Below are 17,321 nucleotides of genomic sequence, written 5' to 3'. Positions count from 1 at the left end.
GGCTGCCCATCATTGACAAACACACACACGCGCATGCACACACACAAGCGGAAAAAGAAATAGGAGTGCTCTCGACCTTGCCCCCAGCCTGTGCTGAGCAGATCCCCTAACGTTCGCCGTCGACCCACGTGACGGGGCAGTGACCAGTACCTCCGGCACACTGACAGGCAGCAGAGGACAGTGGGCACAGCCACGTCAGCAACAATATCAATATATCAATCAATCAATCAATCAATCAAAAAGTCAGTCAATCCGTGTGTCTGCCTTTGAATAAGTAATTCTGTTAATCTAGACATTATAATCAGAACATGAAAAGTTATCATTTTTTCTTTTTGTTGTTGCAACTTCAACTGAAATGCACAGTGAATTTTCACAATTGAAATTGTGTGCATCTGTGTGGTAACTGTATTTGTCTTTGAGAGAGTAGTCTTCTGGTTGAAAACTTAATATGGAAAAGTTGAGAACTTAGTATTTTTCTTTCTGTTGTTACAACTTCAACTGAAATGCACAGTGAATTTTCAGAATTGAAATCGTGTGTACCTGTGTGGTAACTGTATTTGTCTTTGACAGACTAATCTTCTATTGTTGAAGAGATATAGTATGTCTGCTACAGTGACAAAGCACCCGGACAATCTGTTATGTGCCAGTGTATCAGTGTATGACTGGTACAGCATGGGGAAATAAGAGGGGAATGTGGTGGGTTACCTTCCTCTCCGGGTATGGAGAAATCATCAGGGTCGTCCTGGGCCTCCAGACAGGTGGCCGGGACCCAGCCCTGGGCATCCTCCGAGCTGACAAACCACCATCCTGCACACACACATACACACACACACACACACACACACACACACACACACACACACACACACACACACACACACACACACACACACACACACACACACACACACACATACACACACACACACACACACACACATTTAATTACACGTCTGATGTGAGAGCCATGATGTAATTAAATTTAGTTTACATCTATGGTTGCCAAATGCACCCCCCCGCCCACACACACACACACAAAGACACTAACCCCAATCCCGCCCATCTCTCCTCCGCCTCCTCCTTTCTGCCACCTACCAAAGAACATAATTAACTGTCTTCTTCTGCAATGTGGCACTGTGTAATTTATTTCCCCAGAACCCTTCAAGACTGCATCTTCTCTCAGCTAAAGCCGGGCATACACTGAGCAATATTTTCACTATTAAGCTCCTGCTCACACTGCACGATGGAATTTCACTATTTAAAAGTTCACATCTCACGACTCATGTCCTCACACTATATGAGCCGACAGTGGGATGCGAGCCAAATGCTTCCACTGTACGACGCAACAGGCATGTTTCCCCGGTCTGCAGAGGACTCACAAAAAGTCGCACAGTGTAAACCCAGATTAAGCTTGAGCCTGGACAAGCAGGGAAGCTGACAGGGTCAGGCAAAGGGGTCAGTTGTCCTGGGACCAGGGAGAGAGGGGGATCAAAATTGGGTTCTCATTACACTGTATTTATTGTGTAGAGAGCCGTTACAGATGACTTTGTTCGGCCCAGCCAAAGCTGACACAGGTACGATACCGCTGAGCTAAAGGTCTAGGCCGATAGGTCAGCGCTACTAGCCTGATTATCATCGACTTTCAAATCTCTTCGAGACTCGGTCTGACCAACAGCATCAAAATGAACGTTTCCCAAAAGGCATGGTTGACCCGCCTCCCTAGGTTTGCTACTGTTTTCCTGGTTTCTGACAAAGTGGGTGGAGTTCCCAATTTTTCTGGAGATCAGAAACAATATTTAAATTGCTCTCTGTCTGACTAGAAGCAACGGCGAAGGTGTTGTGTCACTAGTAGTGCATTCAGGTCGACTGAGAACCATGCCGGTGTCCGTTTCCGCACCTAATCACGAACCGGCCGTCGTGTTCACGCCACAGATTTTAGCGTTCGCGAACCAGAAAGTTGGTTCGCAATGCACTGCAAAATACTAGGTTTTTCGTGGTCATCAGCAGGCTCATCTGGGTAATGCAGTCACGTGCGGGAAAACTTCAGAGCCCGGTAAGAACACGGGCGGTTCGCAGATTAGCACTTTAGTGCTCAATGTAACTGGTGCGGGAACCGGCTCCGGCTCCTTTCTGGTCGGCCTGAAAGCCCTATAGGAGGGCATGGCCTGGCTACAGCACAACCACATCTATATAAGTCTTTGGGAGGTAGGATAACTAACATTCTACCACTGCTAGTTGGCATCCGATACACAAGCAATCCTTGATCTTCTTATCGTTCATTACCGGACTCGTTTTTCTCGATGACCTCCACCACCTGTCCCACGTGCAGGCTGATCTCCGAGCTCTCCTGCTTCTCGTAGTCGGTGACGGCAACGTACTGATCCAGGACCAGCCCATCTCCTGCGGTGGAGTCTCCTCCTGTAATGGCAGGTGGGGTGATGGTTACACAGATAATCACACGGCTGCAGCAAGGTCTATGGCCACAGCACGGTTGAACATCTTTGAAGCATTTTCAAAATGTAGATTTTGCAACCAAAACACAACTTTCCTGATTGGAATGGCCAATCAAAATGCCCACTCAATGTAACCCCCTTTTTCTGTTGCAAATGTGACGGTATTCGTCCATGCTAGTTCACCACTTGGATGTCGAGCCCTCAACCTCCCAGTCACATAGCCCCAGTTCAGCAGAGGAGCAGAGGTAAGCATAACGGAGGCCAACTAGCAGAGTGTGGCATGGCACGTTAATAAACCTCCCTCTCGAAGCCTCATACAGTATCGGTAGCTTTGGGCTATCTGACTTTCGTCCTTTAGCTCAGCGGTATTGTGCTGTGACTCCCATTCTCGGACCGGAGGTAGCGAGTTCGCGACACCTGAGTTACGGTACTACTGAGCTAAAGGGCTAGGCCGATCAGTTCATTGCTATCGCATTTGTGTGAGGCTTCGAGAGGGAGGTTTACAAACGATCTACCGCTGAATGCTAGTTGGCATCTGTTACACGAATCAACAGTTGAAAATGCTTCATATCAGTTAAGCCGTGCTGTGTCCAACGAATATACAGCCATTGGGTTACACAGGTCACACAGCTGCACTGTGGTCCAGTGAAGACAGTGAACTGTGAGCTTTAGCCTTGAATTCCAACCTGCCAGCACCAGCACCGCCATTCGGCACACAGTACACACAGTGCAGTGATAATTTAACACTCAGAGAGTAAGAGCAACACATTGAGTGTTCAATCTTCAATTCTTCAAGTGTTGAATTACCACCAGAAAAATTGGCCCCATTTGTGATGCCGCAAGCTGCTAGTTAGAAATTCCTAACCAGAATGCAATTGTGCAATTGTAATTTCACAGTGTGCATGTGTGCTGTGTAGATTATTTTCGTAGCCTGCGCCATCACAAACGAGCCCATTTAGTGTGCCTCCTCAGCCACCCACCACCCACCACCCACCACACAGCTCACACCCAACCCAGACAGACAGGAAGTGAGAGGCAGGGCAAGAGCTGCTGCTGCTGCTGCTGCTGTGAGTAAGGATGCCTGGAGAGAGGAATGAAGACGTCTTACAGGAACAAGAAACAGTAAGTGCACAGTAAAAAATACTGTGTTAATTCAACACTCAAGAGTCTATTTAACATTTTAAAAGTGTATTTGATACCAAAATACTCTCCAAGTGTTGAATTGACACTATATTTTAACTGTGTGAGAGAGACAGAGAGAGAGGCAGACCTTCAGTACAGGTAGAACATAGGACTGTTTGTGGAGTAGACTAATTAGAAAGTTACAAAAAGAAGTGGGAAACTGCTCAGAGACAGAGCCATCCCTTCAACATACGGTAAAGAGACACACACAAAATGACGGGGAAACAATAACAACATGTCCATGAAAATAATGACAACACATCTGTGGCTACAGAAGCCCCTCCAACCAATCGTCTACACCGCCCTCCCAGAGGCAGACAGAAGCGGTGAGGACTCAGACAGACATCCAGATAGACAGACTCGCACACACACACAAATTGAAATGGCTTCATGTTTACTTGGGGTGAACAGCAGCAGCAACAACAACATGTAAAATGGCTTCAAGCGGATGTGGGAAGTCTGCATCAGACAAACATCCCTCACTCTCTGTAAAAGCCCCCGAGTGGTTAACTGAGTCACTGAGCTCTGGCATTGGCTTGAGAGAGGGAAGTGTGGGTGCCTCTATGTTAGTTAGTCAAGTTAGCTATAGGCTATGCCACTACATGACAAGTTTGTTAGAGATGAAGCAAACACACGCACATACAGGCATCAACAAACACATTCGCACGTGCACGCACCCGCACACACACACACACACACACACTTAAATCCTTGCCAGCCAGTAGTGAATGTGTGCACAGTGGTGTCAGTTTGACTAATTATTTTAATTAAATTATTATTAATCATCACTAAAAAAGTGACTTCAATATGAATTTGGCAGGCATTTCAGGCCAGAAGTCATCTTGTCCTGTTTGTAGCTTGGCTGTAGGTTTGCTAACAGCTCTGGTTGTTCTTCCTGGGAGCGCTGACAAAACTGAAGGCCTCTGAGTTCTTATGAGTCAGCGGGAGTTATTCTAGCCAGCAAACAGTTCCAGATAGGAATGTGCCAAACTAGCATCGCCAAAGCAGTCCAGTACAGCAGGCTATGCCACACCACACCATGGTAGTGGCAGCGCTCGCTCGCTCGCTCTCTCTCTCTCTCTCTCTCTCTCTCTCTCTCTCTCTCTCTCTCTCTCTCTCTCTCTCTCTCTCTCTCTCTCTGCCTGTCTCTTTCTCTCTCTCTAACAGACACACACATATGCACACACTACACAAATACTTAAATGAGGTTTAAATGAGGTTAACGGGCTTTCCCTGGGGATTTTTGTTCTGGTGAAATGGGCAATAAGTCGGGACGTGGTTCACAGGCAAAAAGCTAGGCAACCAGTAATGGTGGACACAAGGGGGCAGAAACGAGAATAACATCAACACTGGCAAGAAAGTCTAATCTTCAAGTTTTCAAGGTAGTTGGAGGTGGATGTCTTGTGAACAAACCTTAATGTCAAAACTGACTACTTTCATGACAAACAAGACAATTGAACTTTTTTTTGCCATGACTAAGTCAATAATTCTCCAAATAAGTCTAATCTTCAAGTTTTCAAGGTATTGAGGATGTCTTGTGAACAAACTGTATTGTCAAAACGGACTACTTCCATGACAAAGACAATTGAAGTTTTTAACATTTACTTAGTCAATAATTCTCCAACTGCTAGTTTTTGGGAAGCCTGTGTCGATTCATGACCTGTCTTACATAACAAGCTGCTATTGAAAACACCTGACCTAACAAAGGGTCCTGCAGAGCCCGATGTACAGTACATCACCGTACAGCAAAACAGCAATAGAGTTGACATGTAAAGAATGGAATTTGCTATCATATGGGAATATGCATGTGTCATACTGCACAGAGCTGGGTGAAAAAGTTTACACATGTTAAACGTGAAACATTTCTTTGCTTTGTGTGCTTTTTTCACATCAGTCTCCACAAAACCTTTCACATTTGTCTCCAGGAGACCTTACAATAGGTGAACCAAACAGCTCTGCAAACATAGATTTTACGTTATTAAGTCAACATAGAGGGACATTCTAAAAGAAAAAAAAATGCATGAGTTCCAAAGCATTCATCCCCAAACCTTTCATGGGCATTTCTAGTCATCAAACTCCCTAAACTGAGGTCTGTAGAAGTCTGTCTACAACTAAAACTGTAAACAAAACACACCTCATCTGAACACAAATAAAGGTTATAGTGATAAAAATAGTTAGGCCTACAGGAACAAATACAATGCATAGAATTTGAGCAATCATCTACATCCATCACCAGCACGCCAATCAAACTCACCCACCACCACCACCACCACCCCTATGATTAGGCCCACCACCACACCAACACCAAACCCACCACCGTTACCCATTACCTTCTCACACATCACATCAGTTCTTGTTCACACATGCTGTATGCACACACACACCGCACCTGCTCTCTCTCTCATGCAACACAAACAAGCACGCGCGCGTGCACACACACACACACACACACACACACACACACACACACACACACACACACACACACACACACACACACACACACACACACACACACACACACACACACACACACACACACACACACACACACAGAGCAAACATACTCACACGCACAAGCACACACACAGAGCAAACATACACAGATGCAGACGCACACACACATACACACGCAGTAGGCTATGCCACTACGTGAAAAGTTTGTTAGAGATGAAACACACTCACACATACAGGCATCAACACACACATTCGAATGTGCGCACACGCACGCACACACGCGCGCGCGCGCACACACACACACACACACACACACACACACACACACACACACACACACACACACACACACACACACACACACACACACACACACACACACACACACACAGAGCACAGCCAAGCAAGAGTCTGCTACTACCTCTCTTTATGAAAGAAGCTGCTCTCTCCACAATGCCTGATGAAGGGAGAAAGGAAGGAGAGAGGGTGTGAGGATCGGAAGGCATTCCTTTAGAGAAAGAGGAGAGCTGGGCAAGGATTAGACGGCTCAAAGTCAAAAGATGAAGCCCTTTCAGAACACAAATGCAAAAACACATGCTACTTGACTTTCACATTACTCTCTCAGTCCACTGTGGACAGCATGCTATGAAGGCCAAAAAATAGTCAAAAAACCCCAGCCACACAATTTAGTCTTTTTCTTTTAAAGAAATAGTAAGTAAATAATTTCTTTTTCTTTTTTTAATGTTTTCAAATTCGTTTCAGTGGTTTGTCAACTTGCAACAGATTTGATAGGCATGTCAGTACTGTAAGAATGCTAGGCCTGTCTCGGAGGAGAGGGCACGTCTCTCTGTAATTCTCAATGAGACATTATTCATCTCCATCCAACCTGTAGAGCGACCAACTATTAAAAATGCTTGGCATTGCTTTACGATTTCGATACACCTGCTATGTCATCCAGACATGAATAGCAGCTAGGTGGCAGTAAAAGCCAAGACGACAAGGCCCCTCTCGTATGATTTGCATAAGACTTTATCTAGGAGCACCATATGAAGGGCTTACTGAAAAGTTAATATTTTCCAGCTGTATAGTGTCAAAGACCCACTCGTATATCTCAAAGACTATTAACATGGAAAAGAAGCTTCTCTTACCTGATTTCTTTTTTCCGACAGGCTCCCTGTAAAGTCAAATGAAAAAGAAACGTGGTGTGTGTGTGTGTGTGTGTGTGTGTGTGTGTGTGTGTGTGTGTGTGTGTGTGTGTGTGTGTGTGTGTGTGTGAGTGAGAGGGGGGGTGGGAGAGAAAGATACAGTGTGAGCAAAAATGACAGAAAGAAAGAAAGAAAGAAAGAAAGAAAGAAAGAAAGAAAGAAAGAAAGAAAGAAAGAAAGAAAGAAAGAAAGACAGAGACAGAAAAAAAGAAAGAACATTAGAACAAACTGGTATTCTGACAGAGCACACAGTATAGCATCAGGGCTACAACACTGCCTCTGGCCAATGGCAGTGTGTTGTATCTATGTACCTGGAAGCTTTTTAAATGGCTACAGTAAAGTACAGTCTATAAATCAGACAGCAGTGCAGAGTCTTATTGTCAGATATTTCTGATACACAATCCATTCAGTTCCCGAATGTCTATGAGTGTCCTGTCCACATGTCATGTTGTGAAATCTATCACCCTAACTGCATACATGTGTTCCCAACCATGATGTCAGGTCCATAGACATACACTGCAGCCCTATTATTGTTATTATTGGTGATGAAGTATCGTTTTTATTTCCCTTTTCAAATAAGATTTGTGGCGTGAATATTTAATAGGTTGATAGATATTAAAATGACGGTGGGGGTATCTATTATTGTGAGGAGGAAGGAATGAGGAAATGGATGAAATAAGTTTTGATCTGGATTGAGAGATACAGTACACACACACACGCACGCAGGCACGCGCACACACACACACACACACACACACACACACACACACACACACACACACACACACACACACACACACACACACACACACACACACACACACACACACACACACACACACACACACACACACACACACACACACACACACACAGACTTGAGAGGTACACCTCACACAGAGAGAGACACATGCACACACTTGAGGAGGGCCAGAGTCTGTTTAATCCATTAGCTCAGTTGAGTTTCATGGGCCTGCTCTGATCCAAGGCCCAGCTGCCCCTGCCTGCACTCCAGCACTCTGTAGGCCAGAAGAGTGATCTCCCTCCCCACACAAACGCCGGTATCCCCTCTCTCCCCACTTCTCCATCCATTCTCAACTCAACCTCTCCCTCTCTCTCTCTCTCTCTCCCTCTCTCTCTCTCCCTGTCCTATCCCCCGGTCACTCTCCTCTATCCTTATCCCTATCATTTTTCCTCAACTCAACTGCTCTCTCTCTCTCTCTCTCTCTCTCTCTCTCTCTCTCTCTCTCTCTCTCTCTCTCTCTCTCTCTCTCTCTCTCTCTCCGATCCTATCCCCTGCTCCTTCTCCTCCCCCCCTCTCTCGCTCTCTTCCGTCCTATCCCATGGTTCCTCTCCTCTTCTGTCCTCTGTCTCTGTCTCTCTCTCTCTCTCTCTCTCTCTCTCTCCCCCCCCCTCATCCCATCATCTCCCCCTCTCCAGTTCTTTTCTGCCATCCCATCCCTCTCTCCCTCCCTCTCCTCCATTTCCCCCTCTCCTGTCCCATTCCATCCTGGCCAGCACCTCAAGCCCCAGTGTCCCACTTTCCTTCTCCGCCATACTGTAACTCTTAGTAATTCTCCATTAGCCTGTCCACCTTCACCTATCTTCCCTGATGCAATTCCTTCAAGCCACCCTCTGTATCCAACTATTCTCTGTATTGATACAGTACTATTACGCATCATATGTGTGATGTACTGTACATTCTGTGAGTCAACCTCTGGCATGCAAACCGATTTTTAGTTAAATGAATAGCTGGCATTCAACCAGAAGAAGGCCTATTAGTAAGTTCATGCACGTTACATAAATAAATACATGCGCTGTACAAGTGTTGCCCTTGCATATGCACACAGCTGGTATGAAACGCAATGAAGCGTTTGCAACTGCAAAGCTTTGATACTGGAAGCTTATTCTTATATAGTGTGCAAAATGGTGCCTTGATTTTAGATCAAGTAGCTAAGACACTCAGCATCCAGGATCCCAATGCTGTGAATTTGGGTCGGGGATGTAAAGCCCAAGTGGAAACTCCAGTAATTATTGGTCTGCCCAAGCCAAGCCAAGTCGAGTGGTGTCGAGCAAGAGAGCACTGACGTAGGTCATATCTGGATTAGATGATTCAGATGCCCATGCTGCAGGAGAAAACTGATGCTATTTAAAACTGGTCATCTGGCATATAAGGCATTTTCCCAGTGGGTCCACACACAGTCCTCAGGGGCTGATGGCTTTTTCACACCGCCGGCGTCGAAAGAGCTAAAACGCTGCTGACTCCTGCCTGGAAAGCACAGGTCAGGGGCGTTGAACGAGGCAAAAGATTCAACCTGAAGCGTTCGACCAGGAATCTCAACCAACCGAAGCTCGTGTTTAGAAAAATGTGAACATCCCATTGGCTGCCGCCTGCCGCCGCCTAGCTCATTACATATTTTTAGACGAAGTTCAACTTTTGACGCTTTTGACTCTAGACACGCTTTGCGGCTTTTAACGCTTCTGCCGCCTGCTCTCCCATACAAAGTCAATTACTTTCGCATCTTTCCGCGCGTTCAACGCTGGCGGTGTGACCGCGCGGTTAGAGACAAGCCCACTATGTAGATGGGGCGGCCCATTTCTGCATCCTTATTACATGGACAGTGGCCTATCATATTATATTAAAGTTGGATGGGGGGGTATGAAGGGCTGGTCCGTGCAAAAAAAAAATGCCCAGGCCATTTTATGGGCCCTAACCAGCCCTGGTGGGAGTTGAGAAACAGGAACTGACTATGACTCAGTTTCTAACAGGTTCAGCTGTTTATCAAGGCATGGGGACAGTCAGTCGGGCTGAGAAGTGATTCAACCTGATCTCTCAGAATTCTGTGGAATTGACATGGATCTTTGGGACACGAAAGAGAACACAAGACTACGGGAACATAGAGCTGTGGAAATAATACAGAAAGCACTTGTGTGAGTTCATCACGGAAAACACTTCTGTGACCAAAGCACGGAATTTTGGCAAAATCTGTGAAACTGACACAGATTCCGTGTCTCAAAGATCTGTGTCCATTCCACAGAATTCTAAGAGATCATGTTGCCTGATTTCAGTTGTTTATTCTGCGCGGTGACTAATAGCACTTGTTGTTCCTGTCTGTCGAGTCTGTGGTGTTGATGGTTTTGCTGAAATTTCACACAAATCTATCTACTTATATTATAAACAAATCTCTCTTTTAAGTCAAATCCCTGGCAGCCTCCATTTTAGGAATTGCTGTTATCTGGAGTGAATGCAATACATAACAACTTTGTTGACCACCATCCTGAGGTCAACGTGAGCATGGTCATGGATCAGACTGACCATCAGACTGCTCCATTTGTCTGACCAACAGGAGGCCACAGCTTTTACAGTGGTCATTTTTAAGCAACGTTTTGAGGCTTTTTATGTCTTTATTTAAGATAGGACAGTGAAGATATAATGGACAGGAAAGTGGTGGGAGAGAGAGAGTAGGGGAAAGATGGTGAAATGACCTTGGGCTGGGCTCGAACCTGGGTCAAACACTGGTTAATGGTAAATCGCCTTGACCAACTGAGCCACAGCGCCATCATGACCAGTGGTCATTTTTAGGACAATACTAACGCTCACCAGGGGTGGAGGTGCTGTTTATAGGTAGCTTATTCCTCAAAAAGTGAAGGACACTCTTTTTGTGCTCTTTTTGCCGATGCCAGATGAGGTATTTAATTTAAGTTCCCAGTGCTGGTCAAGATAAATGCTCTTGCAAACGGAAATCCCAAAACATTTCCCCTTTAATCCACTTAAATATCTGTACTTCTGACTGTGGATCTTTCATCTGGGCTAGAATGACCGATAGCTGTGTGCAGGAATGAAAGGGAGAATCAGACTGCAGGCCTGAGAAGGGAACGTTACAGCCTCCTTCCCTCCCCCCTCCCCTGTGTCTGCTACTCCCATCACCTCCCTGATCAAGAGCACAGACAGCGTGTCGGGTTCTCCTTGCTCTCCAAGCAGCAACAGTACACATCTGTACAAGCCGACCCACAGTTGTCCAAAGCCCAGTGGAAAGGGAGGGGGGCCTAGAACTGGGACCCCATTACATTCTATGTAGGCCTACTGAGAGAGGGGGGCCCTTTCGGATGATTTTGTTCCGGGCCCTGTCAAGGCTGTGAGTGGCCCTGTGTCTGTACACAAGCACAGCTAGTTACATAGTCCAGCCCAGCGACAGACAAGATGGTCTAGCTGCAGCACATTCATCAGGTCGCTACGTTAACTATGCTAGCTATGCAGAGGCTTTGTTAGGACGGGGGGGATCGAGCAACCAGGAATGTCTCAGAAAAAGGACAATCCAAGGTTCTATGTCCATTTATCTTGCTTAAGGAAAATGTGTATCTATAGCAACAGAAAGGCCTTAACTGATAAGCACATGCATGGGACTGGGCAGGCATCCAGCTCGTCCTGACAAGGTCTATATTTTCATTCTCCTGGCAACCTACTCCCTCTGCTCTCACATTTGCATTTTTTTGATTCTGTTAAATGGATGTTTTTTAATACAGAGTGGTGCACAGTGAGGGATCTGCATATTAATTAGTCTGTTTGTCCTCTTCCAAGACTCTAACCTTGCTCTTGGCAACTCTTTGCCTAACTCCATTTTATTTATTATGCTGCTGAGTGGCTATAACTTTTGTTTTTTTTGGACGAGACTCTTTCAAAGTTTTCTTGATCTTCACTTCTGGTCCAGAACTGGGTGCACACAATATCGTGGCCTAGTATCCTGTGTCTATATATATATTTTTTATCTTGTGTTGTCTACCATAAGCTTGATAACCTACTGTACGTCTGCTGAGATACAGAGTGGATAGTGTGATCATCCCACACACACATGAAAAGGCACAAAGTGGGGGAGGGGGGGGGGGCAGGGACAAAGAGAGAAAAACACACACACACACACACACACACACACACACACACACACACACACACACACACACACACACACACACACACACACACACACACACACACACACACACACACACACACACACACACCACATTCTTTCAAACTGATCTCCCCAGGGCATCCAGGCTGGCACCTGGTAGTGTGTGCTGCCCAGCCGAAGGTATGCAGTCAGCCGGGCAAACAGGCAGGCGGGCAAGCAGACATTCCCAGGAGGGCACCGAGCGGCACCCAGGTGAGCAGGAAAACAGCCCGCTGTGTTTACGGCCCTGCCCGGGCACGCTGTAATTGCACACTGTCTGGCCTGGCTGGGGACACTTCAGAATGCCCCACAAACAATTTTTATATGCCTTTTGTGTTTCTCTTTAAACCAGCCTTGAGCCTTCAGCGTCCTCCGCTGGCTTGTAACGAACGGTGGGCCTGTGCAACATTAAAACTGGAATCCAAGGATCCTGTTTCGCTAGGCCCACCTCTGCTCAGTGTAAAATGTAGCCTGGCAAGCCAAACTAAATGTGAGATTAAATGTGAATATTTAGTCTGGCCCCAATCAATGAGACATCTGAAGATTGGGAACAACTCGTTGTTTTTCAAGCTGTGTCTGTGCCTATTGGCCAACGCTTTGTCATCCCTCCCTCAAAACCCTGTCCGCTTTGCATCCAAAGATTCAAAACGAATCAGAACAAATCTGCTGCGTTGTGATTGGCCAGCCAGTTTCAGGGCCTGGGGCATTGTCCGAGGCTAGACTCACTCCCAGGCAAAAATAATGTTGGCCGCTGGCGGGCGGGGCTAGTTTACTAGACTATGTAAAATGCAGACATAATTCAAGAACCGGATTGAACTTAGAGGTTAAATTATGTCCTGACTGTTGCATGTTTTTCTTAAAAAACTGTTTCTCTACAGACCTTTAATGAAGGAGGCCTATGCAACATTCACATCGCCACCTCTACTCTCATACCGATCATATTCAAGAACTGGATTGAACTTAGAAGGTTAAATTCGGTCCTGACAGTTGCTTGAATTAGGGCTAGATCAGATGGCTAGCATTCTTGTAAATGTTGTTTTTCGTTTAAACTGTTTGTTTTAGGATGCTTGTTTTAGGCAGGCGACGTCGGTCTGGAAAAACGCTATCACCAGTGGAAGTAGACATAGTGCTTGAGAGTCTGTTTGTTTATCCTTTGAAACGGCCATGATGCAAGCTTGTTTGCATGGCTCGTCTGGGGCTTCTGTGTGCAAGATGAAAGATTAGAGTTGTGCCATGCCATTGTACAGCGAGTCTGTGGGCGCTGTAAGCCCACACTTTAGTCTTTGGAGCTAGAAGAGAGTGTCTGTGGAAGACTATTGTATACACACAAGCTTGACTCTGGGGGAGTTCCTTGGTATTCACAACTTGGATGCTTTTTGCTTGGGCCCTGCTATCACCGTGGATACTGTACCAGTATACATGCATTCAAGTCCATGCAGTAAATCTTGCTTTTTGTATTCTGTTTCATGATTACAAAATGATCAATCACAGAGACTACTATGGCTTTTGGTAAAGTGTATTCCTTTGTTTCAAACTACAGTATGTATGTTTTACAGACAATTTTGGTCATATTGAATAGCCACGAACACCCTTTGAACAATTATGATTGTATTTTACATGAGAAATACCAATACATTTCCAGAAACTATATAAATAATGCATCGTATTACATTATGTATTATTAAAATGTCACATTCACCCCATAATCAACACATAATAATACATCGATAACATTTGGCAGGGAGTACGTTAATGCTTTGGACAGATATGCCCCTTTAATGAGTAATGTTCTTGACTGGTATGAAACTTACTCAGAGGGTGGGTTGAGGTCCTCAGGCCGGGTTTCGAAGAACACACGCACCTCCTCACACTGGGAGATGTAGACGGGCAGCTGAATAAGGGCCTGCACACAAACACAATCCACCAATCACACATTAACATCCCTTATCCACAATCTGTTTTATACGCTTGCTTCTTGTCCACTTACAATCCACCAATCACATGTTAAATAAAATACATGTTTTATAACTAGCTGGTAATTAACCGGTGCTCTCTCCCTATCCTCCACCATGACTGAGGAACCCCGAGCATGGTACCGTCCTGCCTCACTGCTCCCTTGGGGCACCATTGTCAAGTCAAGTAGGTTTTATTGTCAATTTCTTTACATGCACTGGTCATACAAAGAATTTGAAATTACATTTCTTGCTTTCCCATACAGACATAGACTAATTAAGGTAAGGACATAGACAGTATAGACATAGACAGTACTTATACATGGACTTAAGACAGTATGGACATAGACAGTGCTCATACAGACATTTAAAAGAGCAAGACAGGACAACAGAAGACAAGAAGAGGACAAACAAAAAGAGGTATTTGTTGTGTTTTTGTGCTTTTTCCTAAAAAAAAAGTCCTTATAGAGCGTTCTGACATGGTAATAGTAGCATTTTGAAGAAAATAAATATAAAAAAGGTCTGTCAAGTACACCAGCAGCAGTGTGTGTGTGTGTGTGTGTGTGTGTGTGTGTGTGTGTGTGTGTGTGTGTGTGTGTGTATGTGTTTAGTGCAGGTAGAAGGTGCGGTGTGCGTCTTGTGTGTGTGTGCGTGTGTCTGTGTGTGTGTGTGTGTGTGTGTGTGTGTGTGTGTGTGTGTGTGTGTGTGTGTGTGTCAGTGTGTGTATGTTTGGGTTTAGTGCAGAAAGTGCAGTGTGCTTGTGTGTGTGTGTGTGTGTGTGTGTGAGTGTGTGTGTGTGTGTGTGTGTGTGTGTGTGTGTGTGTGTGTGTGTGTGTGTGTGTGTGTGTGTGTGAGTGTGTGTGTGTGTGTGTGTGTGTGTGTGTGTGTGTGTGCATGTTTTGAGTTAGTGCAGGTTGAAAGTTCAGTCACAAGTATAGTAGTGCAGGTGGAATGTTCAGTCGCAGATATGGTGGTGGGGGATGGGGGGGGGGTTGTCAGTGGCCTTGCTGGCTAGAGGCTGACAGTGGGGGGGGGGGGGGGGGGGGGGGGGGGGGTTGTCAGTGGCCTTGCTGGCAAGAGGCTGACAGTGGAGGGAGAGTGGGTTGAGTGTTCAGCATCTTGATCGCTTGGTGCATTGTGCTGCTCGCCAGCCGGGTGGTACGGGAACGGAGGCGCCTGTACCTCTTTCCAGAGGGCAGGAGGCTGAACAGTTTGTGTGCAGGGTGGCTTGTGTCTTTGATGATCATCAGTGCTTTCCGGGTGAGGCGTGTGGTGTAAATGTCCTTCAGGGAGGGGAGTGTACTCCAATGATCTTCTTTCGCTGTGTTCACAACACGCTGGAGTGTCTTCCGTTTTTCTCCGTGCAGCTTCCTCCCCACACTGTGATGCAGTTGGACACGACGCTCTCTATGGTTCCTCTGTAGAATGTTGTCATGATGGAGGGTGTAGCACTTGCCTTCTTTAGTTTGCGCAGGAAGTAGAGACGCTGATGGGCCTTCTTCGCCAGTGATGTAGTGTTGGTGGTCCAAGAGAGGTCGTCGCTGATGTGCACTCCTAGAAACTTGGTGCTGCTCACTCTCTCCACAGCATCGCCGTCGATGGTCAGTGGTGGCAGTTGTTTTTGGACCCTTTGGAAGTTGACAACAATCTCCTTGGTCTTGTTGACATTCAGCAGGAGGTTGTTGTCTTTGCACCATCTGGCCAGCAGGTCTACTTCTTCTCTGTAGTGAGTCTCATCGCCCTTGGTGATGAGGCCCACCAGTGTTGTATCATCCGCAAACTTCACTAGATGGTTAGTGCTGTGGGTCGTTGTGCAGTCCGTGTGTCAGCAGCGTGAACAGCAGGGGCTGAGAACACAACCTTGCGGAGCCCCCGTGCTCAGGGTCAGGGTGCTCGAGGTGTTGTTCCCTACCCGTACTGCTTGTGGTCTTTGCATCAGGAAGTCCAGCAGCCAGTTGCAGAGGGAGGTGCTGAAACCTAGTTTGTCCAGTTTTCTGATGAGTTGTTGTGGTATTATGGTATTGAATGCTGAACTGAAGTCAATGAACAGCATTCTCACATATGAGTCTTTATTGTCCAAGTGGGTGAGGGCTGGATGGAGGGCAGAGCAAATTGCATCCTCCGTGGATCGCTTGGCTCGGTATGCGAACTGGTAGGGGTCTAGGGTGGGGGGTAGGGTGGCTTTGATGTGTGACAGGGGGCTGCCCCCTTGCACGGGTGGGCTCCCAGGTGGGCTTTCACTTCGCCTTCACTTAGTTACAAGCTTACTTCTTGTATACTAACCCCGCCCATTTCAATGTTTATCGCACTCCCACAGAATTTCCGGTGTGCTAGTACCGGTTAGGTTGCCCCTAGCCGTTCTGAATGCTTTAGCCACTGCCTCCAAAGTAGAAAAGGCGCCAGCCTTGCATCCAAGATAGATTGCCAGAGTTGCAAGGGCAAAGTAACAAGAGTGTGGTAGTAATGTCAGAGTCATGTCGTAGACATGTTGTTTTTTTAGCATTCCACAGCTGGAACCACATGAATTAGGACGACACACCAGTATTTACTGATAATGGCAACGCCAGATGTAAATTAGCTTTCTAGCTGACTTTGGTACTAGAACTGTCTAGTGCATGGTCCATGCCAAATAAGCTATTGGATAATTACGTTTAACTGAATTAACTGAATTTATTTTTAAAAAGAATCGGTCCAGTGCTGAGACATGTGGTCATAGTATGGCGTAGACGGCTGAAGCGTTCCTGAGTTTGGGTTTGAGTAACTCCAAAGGAGCAAATATTGCCCTGGACACAAGTCACATTTTCCACTGCAGAGTACACAGCTCTTCGTATTTGCACATTTGTATATGTGTGTGTCTATTTACGTGTGTGTGTATAACATGATTTTTTGGGTGTGTGCGAGTGTATAGTGTATAGTGTACCGTGTGTGTGTGTGTTCTTGGGGCTCATGAAAGTGTTGTTGATGTGTTTTGGGTGTTGGCCGTCTGGCTCGTTCTGCTCTCCTCTCCTCTCTTCTGCTCTCCTCTCTGCTCTGCTCTCCTCTCCTCCGCTCTCCTCTGCTCTCCTTTCCTCTCCTTTCCTCTCCTCTCCCTGTGGCCACAGCATTAGCATTTTCTCCATGCTG

The 17,321-nt window shown here is 46.1% G+C and overlaps 1 protein-coding gene across 2 annotated transcripts in view; it reads right to left on the bottom strand.

Annotated features, from left to right (window-relative positions):
- Positions 1 to 17,321, bottom strand: part of sh3pxd2b (SH3 and PX domains 2B) — a 79,765-nt gene that overhangs the window by 11,545 nt on the left and 50,899 nt on the right. The window contains exons 5-9 of one of the 2 annotated variants that reach the window (XM_063203667.1): positions 14,058 to 14,149; positions 7,241 to 7,266; positions 6,514 to 6,549; positions 2,284 to 2,418; positions 706 to 807 (exon numbers count right to left, since the gene is read on the bottom strand). In XM_063203667.1, coding sequence (XP_063059737.1) covers positions 706 to 807; positions 2,284 to 2,418; positions 6,514 to 6,549; positions 7,241 to 7,266; positions 14,058 to 14,149 — 391 coding nt within the window. The remainder of the gene's footprint in view (positions 1 to 705; positions 808 to 2,283; positions 2,419 to 6,513; positions 6,550 to 7,240; positions 7,267 to 14,057; positions 14,150 to 17,321) is intronic. The other variant, XM_063203668.1, reaches the window with a different exon arrangement.

Source organism: Engraulis encrasicolus, chromosome 7 (genome assembly GCF_034702125.1).
Source record: "Engraulis encrasicolus isolate BLACKSEA-1 chromosome 7, IST_EnEncr_1.0, whole genome shotgun sequence".
NCBI classification, from domain to species: Eukaryota; Metazoa; Chordata; class Actinopteri; order Clupeiformes; family Engraulidae; genus Engraulis; species Engraulis encrasicolus.
This window is presented reverse-complemented; position numbering and strand designations above follow the sequence as displayed.